At 34.6% G+C, this 20314-nt stretch overlaps 3 protein-coding genes across 5 annotated transcripts in view; all 3 read right to left on the bottom strand.

Annotated features, from left to right (window-relative positions):
- LOC120114806 (glutamyl-tRNA(Gln) amidotransferase subunit C, chloroplastic/mitochondrial-like) overlaps window positions 1-20314 on the bottom strand; it is a 30807-nt gene that overhangs the window by 4993 nt on the left and 5500 nt on the right. The window lies entirely within an intron of this gene.
- LOC120114805 (tryptophan--tRNA ligase, chloroplastic/mitochondrial-like) lies at window positions 1589-8639 on the bottom strand. Of its 3 annotated transcripts, none has more exons than XM_039135581.1 (15): window positions 8465-8639; window positions 8222-8380; window positions 7741-7828; window positions 7315-7356; window positions 7075-7164; window positions 6852-6974; window positions 6210-6281; window positions 5946-6058; window positions 5817-5838; window positions 5653-5718; window positions 4717-4773; window positions 3851-3897; window positions 3617-3698; window positions 3180-3269; window positions 1589-1812 (listed from the first exon to the last, which is right to left on the bottom strand). In XM_039135581.1, exons 1-15 carry the CDS (start codon window positions 8530-8532, stop codon window positions 1678-1680), a joined length of 1254 nt encoding a protein of 417 aa, XP_038991512.1. In that variant the 5' UTR covers window positions 8533-8639; the 3' UTR covers window positions 1589-1677. The 3 variants fall into 3 exon arrangements, with proteins under 3 accessions (XP_038991512.1, XP_038991514.1, XP_038991515.1); XM_039135583.1 differs by having other exon boundaries at window positions 8222-8377; XM_039135584.1 differs by lacking the exon at window positions 1589-1812 and adding an exon at window positions 2860-2892 and having other exon boundaries at window positions 3071-3269.
- On the bottom strand, window positions 12952-18116 carry LOC120114764 (NADP-dependent malic enzyme-like). The gene is made up of 15 exons (XM_039135556.1): window positions 18009-18116; window positions 17694-17789; window positions 17501-17572; window positions 17336-17419; window positions 17140-17238; window positions 16924-16971; window positions 16791-16844; window positions 16666-16679; window positions 15789-15873; window positions 15618-15694; window positions 13729-13819; window positions 13551-13625; window positions 13348-13438; window positions 13142-13270; window positions 12952-13040 (listed from the first exon to the last, which is right to left on the bottom strand). Exons 1-15 carry the CDS (start codon window positions 18114-18116, stop codon window positions 12952-12954), a joined length of 1212 nt encoding a protein of 403 aa, XP_038991487.1.

Genomic DNA, 20314 nt, shown 5'->3' with positions numbered 1-20314 from the left:
CTAATGTTTTTCAGTTATCATTTTAAGTGTGTATTTTTAGTTATCGTCAATTGTCGATAAAATTCACTTGTGAGTGACCCGTTTGGGTAATTTTGAAAATTTATATAAAATAAGAAATGTAATTTAAATAAAACCATTTTTTAAATCTTAAAAAAATCCAAATTTTTTAAAAACTTCATTCTAATCTTTTGTCACCACCGCCATTGATGTCGTTAATCGACCAACTACCCACACCAAAACCTCCATGCTTTTCGCAACTGATCGAATGCCAAAAAATGATGTAATTGAAAATTTTTGTTTTAGGGTTTTAAAACCATAAAATCCCTTACATCGATCGTGATAATCGACCGTTTGATTAGATGTGATGGTCGATCATGACAGTCGGTCATGGCAGTCGGTCTTTGGTGCTGGCAGTTGGCCGTGGCAGGGGAGAGGGAGAAGAGAAGCGAGGAGGGAGAGCGGGGAGAAACGCACTTGTGCAGTTTTTTATTATAAAATATTTTTAAATAAAAATTAAAAATAACAGAATGTAACACGTGTCAGTTAACGAGGTTATGTAACGACATTTAACGTATGGACACCTAAAATAGTTAATTTTTAACGAGTTTAAACTTTAAATGTATTTGATAATTTCAGCTAATTATAAATTTAGAGAGATTAAATTTGGAAGTCAAATTAACCATTACCAATCTGATCAAATAACTAAATCAAAATTTTATCCAATTCGTTAATTCAATTAAAATTGAGCAATGAATACACCCATCTATGACCACGGTAGTTGATTCTATACTGTTTGGCATACCAATTCTCCTTGGTACAAGTATCGAGAAGTTTTACCGTACGTCTTAATATAAGACTAAAGAAATACGCTATCGATTTTTATTATTATTTTAATAAAATTGGTAAAAATTTACTGAAAACATTATTATTTCTACCAAAATCATTATTGAGCGTTTTATCGAGCTTTGTAATATATCCGGCAAAACACTACCTAAAACATTATTTTTTTCTACCGATATATTACCAAACCCGGTAAAACGTCCAATAATAATATTTCCGGTAGGAATAATAATGTTTTCAGCAACTTTTTGCCGGTTTTATTTAAAAATAATAATAACAAAACCGATAACACCTTTCCTTAATCGTATATTAAGTTGTCGCACGATAAACTCCCCATACAAGTACCAATGCTGTACGATGTACCTGTCGGATTTATTGTTATTTTATTTAAATATTTTTCATATAAGTGTTCATTACGTACTTACTAGTAAATATATAAAAATATATATATATATATATTTTAAAATCAATAAACAATTTAATTAAATGATTATACTTCACAATGTAATTATAAAAAATGTTGCAATTAAATATTAATTTAAGATTTTAAAATCTTGTACCGAGAGATGTGGGCACCAATACGAACCGGTAGTGACATTTTGATCAAAACGGGTTCGAATCTCGACATTTGCGTATGATATCTGTCTGCATAATAAAAAACCGGGTATATCCGGAACGGGAACGGGGTACCGATAGAGATAATCATAATTCATAAGTTCATGCTTGTGTTGACCAAAAGGAAAAAGAGTAAATAAATAAGAACTTCACCAGCATGAGAATAAGGCAAAAGACAATAAAATCATACTTGTTAAGGTTTTGTATACAGACCATTTTCATTCATCTGCGCAAGAATCCCATTGCTTGGTAGACGTTCTCGAGAGTAGCGTCCGCTATAGCTGCAGCTTTCGTAGCCCCTTCTGCCAAGACACCGTCCAAATAAGCCGGATCAGCAATGATTTCCTCGTATCGAACCTGAAAGAGAAAACCTGACTATTGAAGGGGAAATATCAACGGTGGAAGAGACGGATGACGGATAGCTATCAGACATGCAAAACTATAGTGCCATTAGCAGAGAAGGGAAGATGAACAAAATAATAACGATGCTTGGACCAAATATGAACATATCGGTACCATTTGGACACCCGATGCAGGTTCAACACCGAAGCATTAGCATGGATCTGACTAGATTTTACATTCATTCGACAGCCGAGGCTGCAGTACGTAGCTTCAGAAGAACAGTTTCTAGGAATCATTTGTGTAAATGTACTTCAGGAAAGTTTTCTTAGCAAATTACCAATGCTTTGGAAGGGAAACTAATTCATCAGAGCAGAAAACATCCATAAAAACATATTTCTTCCACACTATGAACGGTTATGGCTAGAATTATTTGCAGGAAAGCATTGAATTTAATATGATAAAAACCTTGAATGTTAAGATGGCGTGCTAGGGATTGAGTCACGTGGTAATGGATGGGAAAATCAAGTCTGAAACCTTCGGACTTATTGGAGAAAAACCCGGATCTCTTTAAGGTTTTCGATAAAAAATCGACTAAGGTTAGAACTAGGGTTGTAAATGAGATGAGACAGATCGCGAGCTACTCGAGATCGACTCGGTCAAGGCTCGATAAATACTCACTCAGATCGAATGGACTCGACTCGAGCTCAACTCAAATTCTTAACGAGCCAAAACGAGCTACTTGATACTCGACTCGAAAAGCTCGTGAACAGCTCGAAAATATAATATATTAAGATTTTATTTTTTTAAAGTAAATTATTAATAATATTAACATTTATGTGTTGATTTTAAAAAAAAATATAATAAGATTTTCATGTATTTAAGGTTCAGGTTCGAGTTTGAGGCTTCAATTTAGTTAAGTTTAAGATTTTTTTTTTCATTTCGAGCCTTTTCGAGCTGCTCACGAGCTTCAGTTAAGGATTTCGAGTTCGAGTCGAGCTTAAAAATTTTAAGCTCGCGAGTTTTTGAGTCGAGCTCGACTCGGCTCGTTTACACGCCTAGTTAGAACTCTATTTGCAGGTTTAAATAAGGACGGGTCTTATCACACAATTAAAAAACCTATTCCAAAGAGGAAAGAAATAAACTGGAATAAAATTGCAACTGAGAAATCTAAGCCTTAATTAGAGAACCGATACTAATGGCCTCTCCTAACATGGGTTCAGCCCACCAAGCATCCACAACGCTAATTACAATGAAGTATAAAGTCCCTTGGGGTAATAAATAGTCCAATCACAACAAAATCAAATTATATGTAAAACAGAATACCATGCATATATGTTCCTAGGATGCTCAATTAAAAAAATGGTGTATATAGTGCCAAGAACCTGGATAGGGTGTAAATGATCAACTAATGCATCTGTTAAGAGGATTTTGAACGTGCCCCAGTTCATATCTTGGCATTCCTGTGCAACTTCCTGGAATAAGGACAAACATAAGACTGATTGATGATCTCACAATTTTTTATATCACAGCATCAGTAATAAGAATTTCAAATGCAAAGTTAGATATTGTACAAAAAAATAGAATGGAAATCAGAAGGAGAGAATTGTTCTCTCTCTTAAAGCATTTCAACAAAACTACTACTGTAAGCAGAGAACTTTCCCTGATTCATTTGCTTGAAGTGAAATCTATAACCAAAAGACTAAACCAACCATTCGGCGGCTTAGTGTTAAGCTTAGTCCAAAGCATTAATTTGTCTTGGATGGATAAAAACAGACACATATTTTCAAATGTCGTACAAATAAGAGTACAAACTCCAAACCTCTTTTGTCTTGCTTGAAATTATCTGATATACGGACAGAAGATTGTTGCATTCAGGACGTTCAGGGTTGTCAAATTCCAAGCTATGATAATTGCCAGAAGAAGCGCAAAGAAGACAGCAAGTTGAAAGACTTCACATTAGAGTCTAATGTCGTATAAAGACATTCACAAACAAAGAAAAATAAATGGAAATAGAAGGAAAACTTCAAATTATCGTGATAGACTAGGAACTAACCCAGGAAATGAGTCAGTCTTGCAACGCTTTATCTTGTTTGCTATCACCTACCACAAAAAGGGGGAGGCTAATTGATCAAAGCAATTATACGGGAAAAAACAGAAATCAGCTGAATTCCATAACTTTTTTCAAAACACTGGTGACTGCATGAAGTCATACAAGATGCCAATAACAGTATCTATCATACAAGCTGAATTCCTTGTAAGGGGTTTAAGATGTTTTGTTTGGAGTGTTTTGGGATGTTTTTGTAAGGGGGATTGGTTGTTTTAAACATTATGTAATCTTTCAGTTATTTATGAATTTTGAGACACTCTTTTCCTTCTTCGCTGATTAAGGAATACCGTTTGGTGTTCCTTTAATGAAGGGGGGTTTTAACGAGGCCTCCACTTCCTATCCAAAAAAAAAAGAAGCTGAATTCCTTGTAACTTTTTTCAAAACACTGGTAAGGGCCTTGACTGCATGAATTCCTTATAAACTTACAAGGAAAAGATTTTGTATGATAGATACAACCAACCCCCCCCCCCCCTCCCAACAAAACAATTCCCCTCCCGGAATATTCAACTCAAAATTATCTTTTGTAGTCCATTTCAGGTTAAAGGCCCACTACATCAATGACTACCCTGCCAATTACTACACATAATTACTAAATTCAACAGCAAAATGTTTGCCGACATAGCCACTGTTGAAGTGGCAAGTTTGTTGCATGCTGGCACAAAAAACCAGGGTTCAAATCCTGGTATCCCCATCCCCTCCCAAAAAAATTGTTATGATCTAAAAAAAAACAGAACAAATTTAGAAACCTTTAATAGTTTTCAAGCACCCACAATGCAGGGATAGACAAGGAAAAGATGTATTAAATCACTCACGTCTTTGGGGTCAAGAAGATTGATTCGAGACTGATCAGAAGGTGCAGACTTGGACATCTATAAGATCGAACACAAGAAATTTATCAGGCAGATCAGAAAAAATAATTTCTGAAACAAATAAATAGGTTATAACAGTTTGATCAGTTTTATTTATTCCTGCTTTGCCAGTCAAAGATTAAGTGAAGGTGACTTCCTAATTTCTATTATCATCCACTCTGTAAAAGGACATGGAACTTTTACTATATTTTGGAAAATAAAGATATATTCAAGAGCAAGGATGAAATATGCCATTTAAAACTGCAAAGCTTTGCCAATGATATGTTGAATAGTGAGATGATTACTTCTATGAACAAGTAACAACATTAAAGTTTGAAGAAAGCATTCTCAAGATCTTCATTAAGCAATGGAAGTGAAAAAGAAGATAGTAACTTGTGGGAAAACAGACAGAACAAGCTGTAAGGAAATATTTTAGAAGTATATTCTTTGATTCTTTTCGCTGATTTCTTTGCTGATTTTTTGTATTATTAGTTGATTGCTTTCCTTGGGGAAACATTATGTGTATATACAGGAAGCTTATTACTGAATAAAAGTGATCAGTTTTTCTTCAATCAACAGAACTACATGCCTAATCATAATTAAATAAGCCACAAAACATAAATGTAGGGAGACTATTGAAGCCATCGTAAGACTGTTTGGTCTAGCTGTCCTTGATTATCATGAGAATTAAACGTAACCATTACTTTCAGATGGTTTTAAGTCTATGAAAACTGTAGCAGCATGGATATAAAAATAAACTTGATTCTTAAAAGTTCCCCATGTGATCAACCTAAAAAGTTCATCAATGAGGAATTTGCACTTTATAGGATGTGGATAAGTCAGAAAACTATTATATTGATCTACCATAGGGAAGTTTTCAAAATATAGATAGCTAAAAACCTTTGAAAGACCATCAGTGAGGGACATAACTCGTGCTCCGGCAGGTGGTATTAGGGGCTCAGGGACCTACATAAGGAAACAAACTTAGACAAGAACCATAATTTGAGATGGTTCATAAGCTTCTAATACAAGGTTCAAACCAAGTATTGTTATAGAACCACTACCTTAAAAATAGGGCCACCACGCCTGAGACCAAAATAAAATATTAGAAGGGTCAAACTTTAGAATTGATAATTATAGCAACAAAAAAAGAGACACATACATAATGATGAATCAACTCTTTATATTCTCACCCTCCCAGTTTTTTCCACTTCCTTCCTCCATATAAATAGTTAACACGCTCAGCTAACTCACGAGTCAATTCCAAATGCTGCTTCTGATCTTCACCAACTGGGACAAAATCAGACTGCAGAAGCATGCTGCGATTGTGTAAGAATCATGCATCTTCAGAGTACTTTATCAAAAAAATCATCAATATTTTTCAGATAAGATACTCAACCTATCAAGGTTGTTAAGAGGGCTCAAAAAGCGGATAAGACTCAGCTTTCAAAAATCACCTGATACAAAAGAATATCAGAAGCCATCAGAACTGGATATGTCAATAGAGCAACTCCAACATTTTCATCTCCCTGCAAGACCATAAGAGCAGAAGACGATTTAAAGAGACCAAAAGCATAAATTAGATTAGAGAAGTGAGATGAAATCAAGTAATGAATCAATGACGACAAGAAAAATAACAACCTCCATTACCCTGATATTAAATAAGAATCTTGCATGAATGTTACAAGTCCTGATTCTTTTTTCTGGATAAAATTGTGATACCAGAAAAGGCAGGACTTTTGCAGGAACTGATATCAGACAGAATATTCTAAGTCCCTCACTAAACTATTCTGCACCATTGACTTAAGAACATATGACTACAAATTAACATCAGCAAAGCATAGCATGTGGGGTGATGCTGAATGATGATTTGCAGACTAAACAAACTTTTGATGCCAGTTGAACTATTCTCCCGATATTTGTATTAAATGATTAAAGCTAGAACACTCCCAGTTTGACCAGCTCCAAATGCAAAAAGAAAAAAATTAGTTGGTAAGAGATTATGCTACAGAATCCAAGAAAAGTTAAAGCTACACTGATAGTAATAATAACATCAATAAAAGTAATGAAGATGGAGCTCTCATAGGCTAAGAACGCACCGCTTTGCGAGATTTCTCTTTAAACTGAATCATTCTGTTTAGCCAACCAATTGGTGTGGCACAACTCAGTAGCCACATCAATTCTACATGAGCACGAACATGTGACTGCACAAAGACAGAAGCCTGCATAGCCAAATGAAACTATTTCTAAGCAACAAGAGCTTCAAACATACAGTGATTTGACTCATAAAAATATTTTTAAGGACCAAAAGTGAAAGCCCACCTTTGAGGTGTCCACACCACATGCCAAATAAATAGCTGCTGTATTCCTGGATGCCTTTGACAACTGTTGTGTATCATATGGTAGTGTAATCTGCGTGTAGAGAAAAATAAATTGATTAAAAATAGCTAAATGATCACCGGAGTCACCGGAAATCTTCTTTAAAACAGCAGTCCATGGTAAAAGGTTGATTGAGAGACAGCAATATGAGAAATTTGCATGTAGATAATATTTCAAACATACCGCATGGAGGTCCACAATGAAGAAGAGTGTGTCATATAAGTTCTGCAAAAAAAAGAACCACATCAAGAAATACATGAGCAGGCAAAAAGATAAATGTCGCGATAAGTGTCCTTTTAAGTGTCACATTAACAAAGACAACAACTAGCTTGTACTAGTTCAATTTATTTGATTCTTACCTAAACCCAAATATTGAAGGCATTCAGTGTTCTAGTTCATTAATTCAAATTGATCTGGCATCTAGGAACCTATTCGAAAACATCAGTGCTCAAATTCACTTCAAAAGGGACTGAAGTTGGTCAAAAAGGAAACCAAAATCTATTCCATACACTTCACAAAGTAGCTACATTGCTGATTCCATCAAATCACATTATTTTTATCATTTATCATGTTTGAAATTGAGAATATAGCATAGAAAGTCATTAGAACCTGAAGCGCAATCCAATTCTTTATGGCACCAAGATAATTCCCAAGGTGGATAGCTCCTGTTGGCTGGACTCCTGACACTATCCTCTTCCTGTAAGTAATTCAAAGAACGTTCAATAAACCATGTTTGCAATAAAATGCTTTCAAAGTTAAAGTGTCAAAAAAAAGTTAAGGTCATTCGAAATTCATAAGTTGCTCAGATCCTAATTCAGTGAATCTTTTTTAATGATAAAACCATTTCTGAGCAAGTTTTCCTATAAAATTCATTCTAAGAATTAGTGAATTCCACTTTAATTTGGTTAAAAGAGGCTATAAGCAAGTTATTCTACATCAGCTAAAGCATGCTGGCCTTTCAACAATTCAGTTTGACTGAAAAGAGCTAAGTATTTACCATTGCAGTGTCAAGAAATATACTACTCAACTCTAAAATCCATTTCATTACTTCAATCACAATTAAGATCAAAGGTATGAGCAGGAGATTTACCTGACCGAACTTGGAGAAGTATCAGGAGCCACCGGCTGAGAGAGCGATACGCTGCAGCAGCACTGGAAACCGGCGGCATTGTGTCCATTTATAGCGCGACTTTGTCGGACGAATCCGGGCCTTTTCAAGCATTTGCTTCGAAATCCGCCAAAAGACCTGCTTCCATACAAAATCCAAAATGAAAATGAAAGTTATGCTTCTTCATCGATTCAAATTATGGAAGTGAGAATGAAAGAGGAGTACAGTGAAGATGAAAGGCGAGGAGAGGAATTGGACAGGATGAGGAATTGCGAGAGAGCTGCGCGCCCCATTCTTCTCCACTTCTTTTCTCGGAGCAGTTTTCCAATTTGTGTTTGGAAAAATGGATTTATCCAGCTAAAAGGAAACGAGCGAGAAAACGAGACCGTTTGATCCGGTAGCAGAATCGGCCGGATTATTAATAAAAATAGTTAATTACATTTTGGATCCTTACTTTTATGTTTTATCCACTTTTTTCTCACTAATTTTTAAAAAACATAATATATGATCACTTCCGTTTTCGTTTTTATTTGATTAAGATGGGGTCATTATTAGGAGTGTGCATTTTCGGATAAAAATATTATCCGATCAAAAAATTCAAATATCAAAAAATTTGGATCACTAAAAATTATGATCCGTATCCAATAAAAAAAAATCAAATATCCAAATTTTCGGATCGGATATTTTGATATCCGGATCCAAATACAAATTTTAATTTAATAAAAAAATTAAATTTCATATTTTTATATAATATATTTCTCGAACTATTTAAATAATTTATTTTTTAAAGAATATCCGATCCAAATGTAAACTTTAATTTAATAAAAAAATCAATTTTATATTTTATATTTTATGACTTTATAGAATATATTTTACATTTCTACTATTCATATTTACCAAAATATACTTAAATAATTATAATATAATATAAGTTCTTAATATACCATTTTAAAGTTCAAAAAATACATAATTTTAAAAATAAAAAAAATATAATTATACATAAAAATATAATATTATAAAACTTATTTTAATTTGAAAAATATGATGATTGAATATAAAAAAATAAAAATTAATGGACTCATTTCAAAACTGGACCAAAGTATAAAACTTATTAATTAAAATATTAAAAACATAATATTTATAAAATATAAAACGTGTTCCCCACAATTCAATTTTACACGTCCACTTTACTCATTAGATAAAAATATAAAATACAGAGGGCTTTTCGGTCAAAATATAAAATACATCATATATAAAAGTATACAGAAGATTTATTCATGGGTCAAACAAGGCTAAAACTGGGGCGCTGGGTATTTTAAATTAGGGGTGGGCTGGCTGAAATAGTAGGACCTGCATAAAATATTTTAAAGGACCATTTTTATTGGATATTCAGATAATCCGAAATTAAGTTTTAATCGATCCGTATCCGATCCGAATATCTGATTTTCTCTTCGGATATCCGATCCGAGCTATCCGAAAGTAAAATAACGATCGGATATCCGATTTTTCGAATCAGATCAACGGATTGGATTAGATTTTTTGCACACCCCTAGTCATTATGAGTTCACTGTTGTTAAATATTTTAGTATAATCATAAATTTGGTCCATTTATTTATATATTCTCTTAATTTAGTCATATTTTTAATAAATTGAAATAAATGTAATCCTTTAATCGAATAATACCATGTGTCACTGGTACCACATGTCATCATTCGATTAGAAGATTAAATTTATTTAAATTTAGATTTATTTGAATTTAATATATTTACTTTTAAAATAAATTAAAATAAAATAAAATAAAGCTAATCATACGATCGAATGGTGACATATGACACCAATGATATGTGACATCATTCGATTGGATGACACAAACATGAGTGATTATCATATGGTTATCCTTAAAAAAGGGTAAACTGCCTATTTGGTCACTTACCTATGACTTAATTTCTATTTTAGTCATTCAACTATTATTTTCTTCAAAATCAGCCTAATTCTACGTTCTGGTTTTATTTTGATCACATATTGTTAAAAATTTAGCAACGTTGCTTATGTAACTTTTTTTAATTTTTTCAATAGTAATGTGACGTTATTTTACGGTGACACGCCAATATCATCGGTAATTTTTAACGACGTGTGAAAAAAATAAAGCTAAAATATAATGTTAGGTATGCTTTTGAAAAATAATAGTTAAATGATCAAAACAAAAGCTAAGTAATGTGGTGTTACTACTGAATCTATACTCCATGTATTGAGAGATTATACCCGAACTCGTAGCTCGTGGCACCGAGTTTTATATAGGGATGGACATTAGATATGAATTCGACGAGTTTCGATTTGATCCTATCGGATCAGGTCTTTTTAAAAAAGAAATTAGGTTTGGGTTAGGTTGGATTTGCTTTTTTAGAGATTATGTTTGGGTTGGGTTGGATTCGGGTTTGACGTGAAAAATATCGGACCCGACCCAAATTACAAAAAATTGTAATTTTACCTTATATATTTAGGGATAATTGTAATGAGACTCATATATATATATTATTATTTTCAACTAAATTCTTTTTTTATTGAATAAAATAATAAATTTATAAATATATTATTTTGAGTTGGGTCGAGACCGGATTTTATCTCAAAATGACAAGTCGTAATCAGGTCAGGTTTTATCTCAAAATAGTGGGTCGGGATGAGATCGGATGGAGGGTATAATTTTCGGGTCGGATTCGGGTCAAATGAAAGATGTATAATTTTCGGGCGGGATCGAGTAGATTGAAAACTCGACCCAACCCAACCCATGCCCATCCTAGTTGTACCCACTGGAATGATAGACACTTTCTTTAATAGTGACCTCCGGACGTGGATTGAGAACAATCTGGTATTGAAGAAACCTTGTAGAAATGGGGAGCCGTTACGTAGTCACCAATGTTTGCATCGATCATTTAGCAGGTATGGAAGAAAAGGAATGGTTTGATCTTCAATGCCGGTATAATGCCGGCTGATTTAGTCCCTCATCGCAGCTACAACACGGCGAAACCTATGGCCGCTTCGAGTTAAGACCGAGTAAATGGAGTTGTATCATCCAACAATGGAAGAGGCTCGATTGGAGGAATTCTTCGTGGTTCACACGGCGATTAGATTGTCGGTTTTAACAAAAACTATTGGCATGAGCTCTGTTCTCCAAGCCGAACTTTGGAGTATACATGAAGGTCTTCTTGTTGCTTGGAATGTTGACATTACTGGAGTTCTAGTGTAAGCAAACAGTTCAAATGAGGGTTGAAGGGGACGCCACCTGCAATCCGTTTTCCCTTGTTAAAGCAATCACAGATCCGCACAAACGTCCTTATGAGATCCATTTTCAATGGGTCTTAAGGAATGATAATACAGTGACAGGCGGGGACGGACGCAAGATATTATGTTAGGGGTTAAATTTGAACTTTTAAAATTTCAGGGAGAGTGAATTTGAACTTATAAAATTTTTAGGCGTGAAAACATATTTTTAATAAAAAAACATAAAAAATCTAAAATATATGATAATTTTGACGATTGCCTTCACTCACCCCTTGGTCCACTCCTGGTGACTGCTTGAATAGCTAAGCTTGCCACGAATCACCATTATAGTTTAGACACTTTTTAGCGTTTAAACTATATCTCAAAATATAATTTGGTACCTAAAAATCTTCTTGCCAACAACAGGTGTCTAACGTCTTTTCCGTTATATTTTTAGGTGCCTACAATTTTATCTGTTACACTTTTATGTGTCTATCGTTATATTTTTAAATTTTTTTAATAATAAAAATATTATTTAAAAAAATCAAACACCTGCGTTGTCCATCCCCCTCCCCATCCCCCACTATCGAGGGCGAAGGGTCACTACAGGTCAGATTTTGTTAGGAATAGACGAGAAACTTAACAATGGCAACCATGTAACATACGGACGGCTGTAGCCGTTGAAATCATCAAAAAACAACGAAAAACCTAGAAATTTGACAACCCTTTGCGACATTTTTCACGACGATCAACATAGTTTCACGGTGAGTGGGAGACTGGATTTTAGTCGCGACGGCGAGACGGTTCTGATAGTGTCAATGGTAACGGCCATGGAGTGGCCCATCGGCAACGAAAGATGTGAAATTTGACATTTTTTGGTATTTTTAATTATAATATTAAGTTTTTTTAATAAAATAATTTTTAAATTTTTATATACGTGACATGTGCCAGACAACGATCAAGTTTAACGGTCATTACAGTTCAGATACCTAAAAGTGTAACGTTTACCTATGTTAGTAAAAAATTATTAAGGCATCAAATTGCATTTTGAGGTATATTTTAGACACTGTATTAAGCCAAAAAGAAAATATTACATCACTATCACCCTTACTCCCCCATGGGTGTGTTGGGAAAGCCAGAAGTAGGGGGAAGTGATTTTGAATACCGACAGCGATGTTCGGTCGGTGACAAGGTTTGCTCCGGCAGTTGGTCTGTTATGTAATACTACGGGCTATTGAATTAGGGTCGTAAAATCAGTTGATTCGATTTTTTATACGATCAAATAATCATTCCTACTATCAACAGTTAAACGGCCGAATATTATTGCTGCTTTTCATTTCAAATATAGAGTATTCTGCCAACAGCTTCCATAGGAAGAGAAAAGAAGGAAGAAAACAAAAGACCCTGCTAATAACTATGCAATGAGCCCCGAATACAAAGAATTTGATTGAACTTCAGAGGTAGGATCTATAGCCAGAGTTGTACATGCAGCTCTCTGCGTATTTAACCAAATCTTTCCGCTGAGGAAGGTGAGATGCCAACCCTAGTATGCCAACAAGAACAAGTTCAATTAATCAAACAATTCATTCGTGTATACATGTCGGATACGAGTATGTTTTCCAGCGATAACGTCGGGGAACTCACCGAGCTCGTATGCCTTGGCAGCAACCTTCGCGGCAATGTTAGCTGAGATCTTTCTCATATTGGAGAATGGTGGGTAAATTAATCCCTTTTCAAAGTGTTCCTCTGTCACTAGCGACGCCAAAGCTTCCGCTGTCGAGGTAGAAAGAAACCGGTTAAGTCCATTTGCATGGCTAGAAAGATAACCAAAGGTGGCTTGATGCACTTACAGGCTGCCAAAAGCATGTCGTCGTGTACATGGATCGCACCGGATGTTATCAATCCCAAACCAAATCCAGGGAAAATGTAAGCATTGTTTGCCTAGATTTACATCAAACATGGAGAGATGTTGAAGTTAGATTTACAAGCTTAGAGATGTAACGAAACTGCGTTTTCGAGCTCCGAAAATGCTCAAGGGACGGACGGTAGTTACCTGGCCGGGCACGAAGACTTCGCCATTGTATTCAAAGGGGTCAAATGGGCTTCCACTTGCAAAGATTGCACGACCCTGAAGATTAATTTTACTCGAATCCATATAAAATTCGAAGCTTTAAAGCGAGATATAAGCATCCAAGCTATAAGAACGTAGAAGAAAATTGCACGCCATATACCTCACTCCATGTATATGCTTCTTCTGATGTACATTCGGCTTGTGAGGTCGGGTTTGATAGAGCCATGATAAGAGGATTCTGCAAGTCGACCGTCAAGGTTAGTGCAAAAATCTTCGATTTAGCTGATGGCAACATGCATGCATACATGTGTATGTATGCGCATCCATCCATGTTATGTATATATATAGTTAGAAAGAGAGAGAACCTCATTGATGGGGGAACTTATATTGTGCGACGCTTAAAAAACGGTTAAAAACGGCGTGACTTGTTAAATAAGTGACCGGTTAAAATTTAGACCGGTTATGTTATATCATTTAATCGGAAATATTATCAAGTACAATAATATATTAGGTAGCGCTTATATAATGTAATAGGTAGCGTTTATATTGACATATTTTCTAATTAAACGGGAATATTTAAACCGGTAACATTGTAAATTTACCTATTACATTATAATTATCGGTTTTGATGTTTTTGGGATTGATACAATTTTAAATGTATCGACACTTTATGCGTGCACCTCGTTGTGCTTTCATTTTGGGAAAAAAGTATCGACACATATTTAAAGAGTGTCGATACATAATGTAAACTTATTTGCTAATTAACCAGTATATTTTTACCGGTTACATTGTAAATTTACCTATTTCTGGGTTTTTGTTCTTTGAGAAACTGATAACATAGTGGTTTTCTCAATGTTATTATTTTGTTACTGTAAAGTTTTTGTTCTTTTCTTACTGGGTTTTGCTTAAAATATCCAACTTTTTGTATTAAAAAATGAAAATTCTGAAATAAAAATGACCACACAAGCACACTTTTTTACTACTGGTTTTGTCATTTTGAGACCGATTTTATCATATTTTTACATGTTATATTGTTATGGATCGATACATTTTTATAAAGTATCGACACTTTATTGACGCTATAACTTCTTTTCTTTTAAATTCCAAAAGTGTCGATACTTATAATAAAGTATCGACACTTTCAACATATCCGGTAGCTCTTTATCGGTTTTGTCATATTTTTACTTGTTATATTGTTATGGATCGATACATTTTTATAAAGTATCGACACTTTATTAGCGATATAACTTCTTCTCTTTTAAATTTCAAAAGTGTCGATACTTATAATAAAGTATCGACACTATCAACATATTCGGTAGCGTTTTACCTGTTTTGTCATTTATAGGCCGGTTTTGTCATTTTTTTACCTGTTATATTGTTATGGATCGATACATTTTTATAAAGTATCGACACTTTCAATATATCCGGTAGCGCTTTACCTGTTTTGTCATTTATAGATCGGTTTTGTCATTTTTTACTTGTTATATTGTTATGGATCGATACATTTTTATAAAGTATCGACACTTTCAATATATCCAGTAGCGCTTTACATATTTTGTCATTTATAAACCGGTTTTGTCATTTTTTTACCTGTTATATTGTTATGGATCGATACATTTTTATAAAGTATCGACACTTTCAATATATCCGGTAGCGCTTTACCTGTTTTGTCATTTATAGACCGATTTTGTCATTTTTTTACCAGTTATATTGTTATGGATCGATACATTTTTATAAAGTATCGACACTTTCAATATATCCGGTAGCGCTGTTTTGTCATTTATAGACCGGTTTTGTCATTTTTTTACCTGTTATATTGTTTTAGATCAATATATTTTTATAAAGTATCGACACAAACTGACAAGCTAAGTTTTTCGGTTGCCAAATTTTTTAATATTTCTTCATGATTTCCACCTATTACATTATTATTACTCGATATTTTCGATAACGCTAAACCGAATTTATCAAATATCTTTTAATGTATCCGGTAATATTATATATTAACTGTATATTAATCCGCCTTTCATGAGACAATCCCCATTGATGGATGCCATTGCTTCAACAACTTCCTTTGTGAACTGTCTTCCCGCTCCAGATGTTCCAATCAAGACCGTTGGTATGATTGCCTGTTTAATCCAAAGAAAGGTAATATATGTGTAAATGTATGTATATGAAGTAGTTCTTTCTCGTATCGCGAAAAATTCGAGTCAAGTTGCTCACCTTGACGGCATCGACAAGTTTCGTGACAGGTTCATGCTCATGAGCCCACGGTTTCATGAAGTGTTGAAGTGACCGCTTACGGGCTCTGATTTAAAAATCGGACCGGATCGGCCGGTTTAACCGGAAATTATTGTTTAATTCGGTTCAATTTAAACCGGTTAAATCGTTATTAGTGAACCGGTTAAAATCGTTGAACCGTTCGAATCGGACCGGCTGAAAACCGAAAAAAACCAGAAAAATCAGGAAAAACCGGAATTTTTATTTTTTATTTTTAAAAAAAATTAAACCAAACAACGTCGTTTGTTAAACGAGCCAAGTCGAACTCGAGTATTGCTGAGCTCGACTCGAACTTGAAAACTTTAAAAGTAAGCTCAATTCAACTCAAACTCACAAGCTAAAAATTATCAAGTTAAACTCAAACTCGAAATATAATATTGAAACTTGAACTCAAAAAAAATTAGAAACTCAATTGAAGCCTAAAATTCGAGTTTGATTGAAGTGAAAGAATAGTTATATAATTATAGTTATATAATTTTGTTATGATTTTTTAACCCCAAATTTATTTTTTAATTATAGTTATATAATTATATTTATTATTTAATATGTTTTACCTTAAATATTATGTTGTAGTTAATTTGAATCATTTTGTTTCACTTGATTTTATGGTTTTTAACTTATATATGTTATGACTTGCTTTGAATATGACTTGTGATATAAAAAATTATTTTTTATTAAATATTTTTGGTATTTTATTTAATTTTTTAAATAATTATGACGTCGTCCGGTTCTTCCGACCGATCGGACCGATGGAACCAATGAATCGGTAGCATGACCGGTTCGTTAACCGGTCCGGTTCTGAAAACCATGCTTACGGGACTTGACAATCAACCCCTGCCGCATGGTTCGAACTCATCGCAGTGAGGAACGATGGACAAAAATCAGTCATTTTTGGTAAGATCTAAGCATCTTTAACACAAGATACTCAGATGAGATTCACAGTACCTTTGAGTCTACGAGCCAAATCTTCTTGCGATTCTCTTCGATCGGATTTCCAGTCTGTCACGAAATAAAATATGTTTAGCCATGAACCTGAGGAAGCAAATCCTTGTCATGAGAAAATACAGTAACTTCTTACCTTCTTTGACATCTCAAGAGCTATTAGCTCTGCGATACCGGTTCCGGCCTATCGACACCAAAAACGAAACGCCTACTTAGTCGACAAACATATGTAATAGGTTGACAGATGAAAAAGAAGGAACAGAGGTTAAGTGATCTGAATAGAAATACTGCGAAGAATCGATGAAATCCGAACAGCCTAATAAGTAGCAAGTATTGCCTACAAAAGCCTTACCTCTCCAGCACCAAGGAACAAAAACCTATGGTCAGCGAGAGTTCCGCCGAGTAATTTCAGGGCCGCAATAAGCCCGGCCAGCACCACGGATGCGGTACCCTGCCATTACAAAAGTGTTTCCGAATAAGAAACCAGAATAAAATCACAGCCATCAAGGGTAATGAGAAGAGGAGAATCTAGTTAAAGAGTATATTACCTGTATGTCATCGTTGAAAACGAGATGACTAGAACTATATCTTGCCAACAGCTCAAATGCATTGTGGTTTGCAAAATCTTCGAACTGAAAATATTGCTTATCTTATTCATCGAGTATGTAAAAGTCCGAAACCAAATGGCAAGACGACCGTGAATCGATAGTTACCTGTATCAGGACTTTCTCCCCGTAATTCTGCTCAACTGCAGACATGAACTCATGAAGAAGTTCATCATATTCCTACACCATTGAAACCGATGTGATTCGGTATGTATTTCAGAGAAGTAAACACATGTACAGAATAAGCATGTTATATATGACCGGATGTTAAGCATATAGAAGCAAAGAAGAACCATCAAACCTGTCCAGTCGCCCTCCTTTGCCTGAGGCCGATGTAAAACTCTTCGTTTAACAACTTCTCATTGTTCGTCCCGACATCAATAGTAATAGGCAAGCACTGAAATATCAAGAACTTATTAGTTGATAAGGAGTTTACCCCATTCGGTTAAGCTGCAGAGATCCGAACCGACATCATACACGCAATTAGGACACTACTGCGTCTGCGACATTTACCGTAACCCCGTTTTCAGTACAAAGTCATCCATAGGGGAAAAAGGAGACGAAAAACGGAAAAGGAAAATCGAGCACAAAACAAGGTGATTTTAGCAATGCTTACTGCAGATGGACGGACTCCTCCCAAAGCTGTGTATAGAGAAAGTTTTCCTACAGGTATACCCATCCCCTGAAAACAGGTATACCCGTGCTCATCCCTACGTAAAACCATCATTCTTTAGTGCTATGAAGATCTCTGGAATTTGATCTCAAGCTGGATGCATTGGTAAAATACCCGCATAAAGTCTATCAACTCTTCCGTCCGACTGGTCGATCACAATCCGCACCACAATCCGACGTATATATTATGTAAAATAAAGTGCCAAAGAAGTGTTCCGGAAAAACTGCAAGAAACACCACGATCACCAATCAATATTTCGACACAAGTTTCGACACGGAGGCAGACATATATGATGCATAAACAAGTCACTTTAGTAAGACATGCCTGCTTGTTGCTTCAGGTTTCTTGTCCGGAACAAGAAGCGACTATGTAACATGGTTGAGGCAGGTACCTACTCCAACTCTTCCTTTTGTTCTAAGTACTCGTGCCCCCGACACATATCTAGACATAAGTCCTCTAAATACACGGAAGAACTTGGAAAATTGAGCATACCCTAATCAAGTATGTACCTATATTCGACATTTAAGGTCCGAGTAACATAGGTTAGCACAGACCATGACAGACAAACCCCACAACTGCATTAGAGGCTCTCAAATGAATTGAAAGCAAGTGAACACAAACACAAGCATGTTTCAAGATCTTAGTTGTACACAGATCGAATGACTGAAAGCGTCTATGGCCCAGAATAAAACCATCGTTGCATGTTCCTCGCACACCAACAATAAACTTAGCCTGTGCACTCGCCTTCAACCAAGAAACTATGATTTCAAAACCATACAAGGTAAGAACATCAGCATCTAAAGCGAGAAAAGACCGAGCTCAAAGATTTTGACTTAATTGGATGACAGTGCACAGGTGTCTGATTAGACGCTACATTATGGTGACAATAAAGTAGAATTTTGCATACATCATCTCCCTGATGCTGTGACCAATCAATCTGGCTAAATAGCTAAGTTCCTTAAAAATGAAGCAGTAGTCATCCCTCGCTGTAAAAGTGCAAGATCAAACACAATGTGTAGGGCATCCAGGGCCGGCTCTGGGTATTTTTTGGCCCGGGGCGAAATAAAAAAAATGGACCCCTAGTTATGCAAAATCTTGTAGTTCTAAATTAATAGGCACTATGGAAAATATTATGGGCCCCGAGCGGGCGCCCCTTCTGTCACGGCCCAGGGCCGGCCCTGAGGGCATCTGAACAAACTTTGGCAGTTGATGAAATGATAAGGGCAAAAGTTATAAATTGAGTTTATAATTGAGGGTTTTAAGTTAAGGGTAGAATATAAAATGATGTAATTGAACAACTTCGAGGGTTAAATTGATGTGAAAATACGATAAAGGAAAAAGTAATAAATTGAATCTACTTCAAAGGTAAAAATTATCCTTTTGCCTAAAGTTTTTAATGGCGTGTACTGAAATGAAACAAAAACTAAACGTTAGGTATATTTTTAAAAAAAAATAAAAGTTTATGTACTAAAAAGTACTCAAACTAATAGTTTAAGTACTAAATGGATAGTTTACCCTAAAACAAATAAACTTTTATTTTATTTTATTTGTAAGCTGGTCAAATTTCAATCCATTTTGGTCACATATTAAGATAACCATAAGCACACGTACACAAGAAATTAACAAGTCATGCTGCGGACGAAATCTTTGATTCCCATTACCTTAACTTTATAATAATAATTCATTATTTCATTTATTTGGACCGACACACTTATTAGAATTCCGACACATAATTCCCTTTAAATTATAAAAACGATTTAATCATGTTCTTTTGCATGTTGGAAATTTGAAGTATAGAAAGGTGAAATTGTCGTTTTGGTCCATTTATTATGTTCAAACTAGAGATTTAAATCTTTATACTTTTATTTAGTATTAACTGATCCTTCTATTTTTTTCTATAATGTTATTAGTTAGTTTGAATAATAATATCTTGAATTATTATGGTTAAATTGTTAATGCAAAATTTTTTTCTTACAAATATTTATTTCAATTAGAAATATCATGGGCCAGGTTAAGTCGGACGTTTAATTCACCCAATTTCTACTTAAATATATAAGTATTAAATATCTCGTTTTATTAAGTAAATTAGAGACCTAACTAAAAAATATAAATAAAGAGTATTGTAGCAATTATCCGTAAATATATAAAGGTCACTTATATAATTATTCTCAAGTCGAGTATGATATTTTCACCATAAACTCGAACTCCTCTCGACCCGAATCAATCATTTAAAGAACTTGATTTGACTC

The sequence above is a fragment of the Hibiscus syriacus genome, unplaced genomic scaffold, assembly GCF_006381635.1.
Source record: "Hibiscus syriacus cultivar Baekdansim isolate YM2019G1 unplaced genomic scaffold, ASM638163v2 tig00110247_pilon, whole genome shotgun sequence".
NCBI lineage: Eukaryota > Viridiplantae > Streptophyta > Magnoliopsida > Malvales > Malvaceae > Hibiscus > Hibiscus syriacus.
This window is presented reverse-complemented; position numbering and strand designations above follow the sequence as displayed.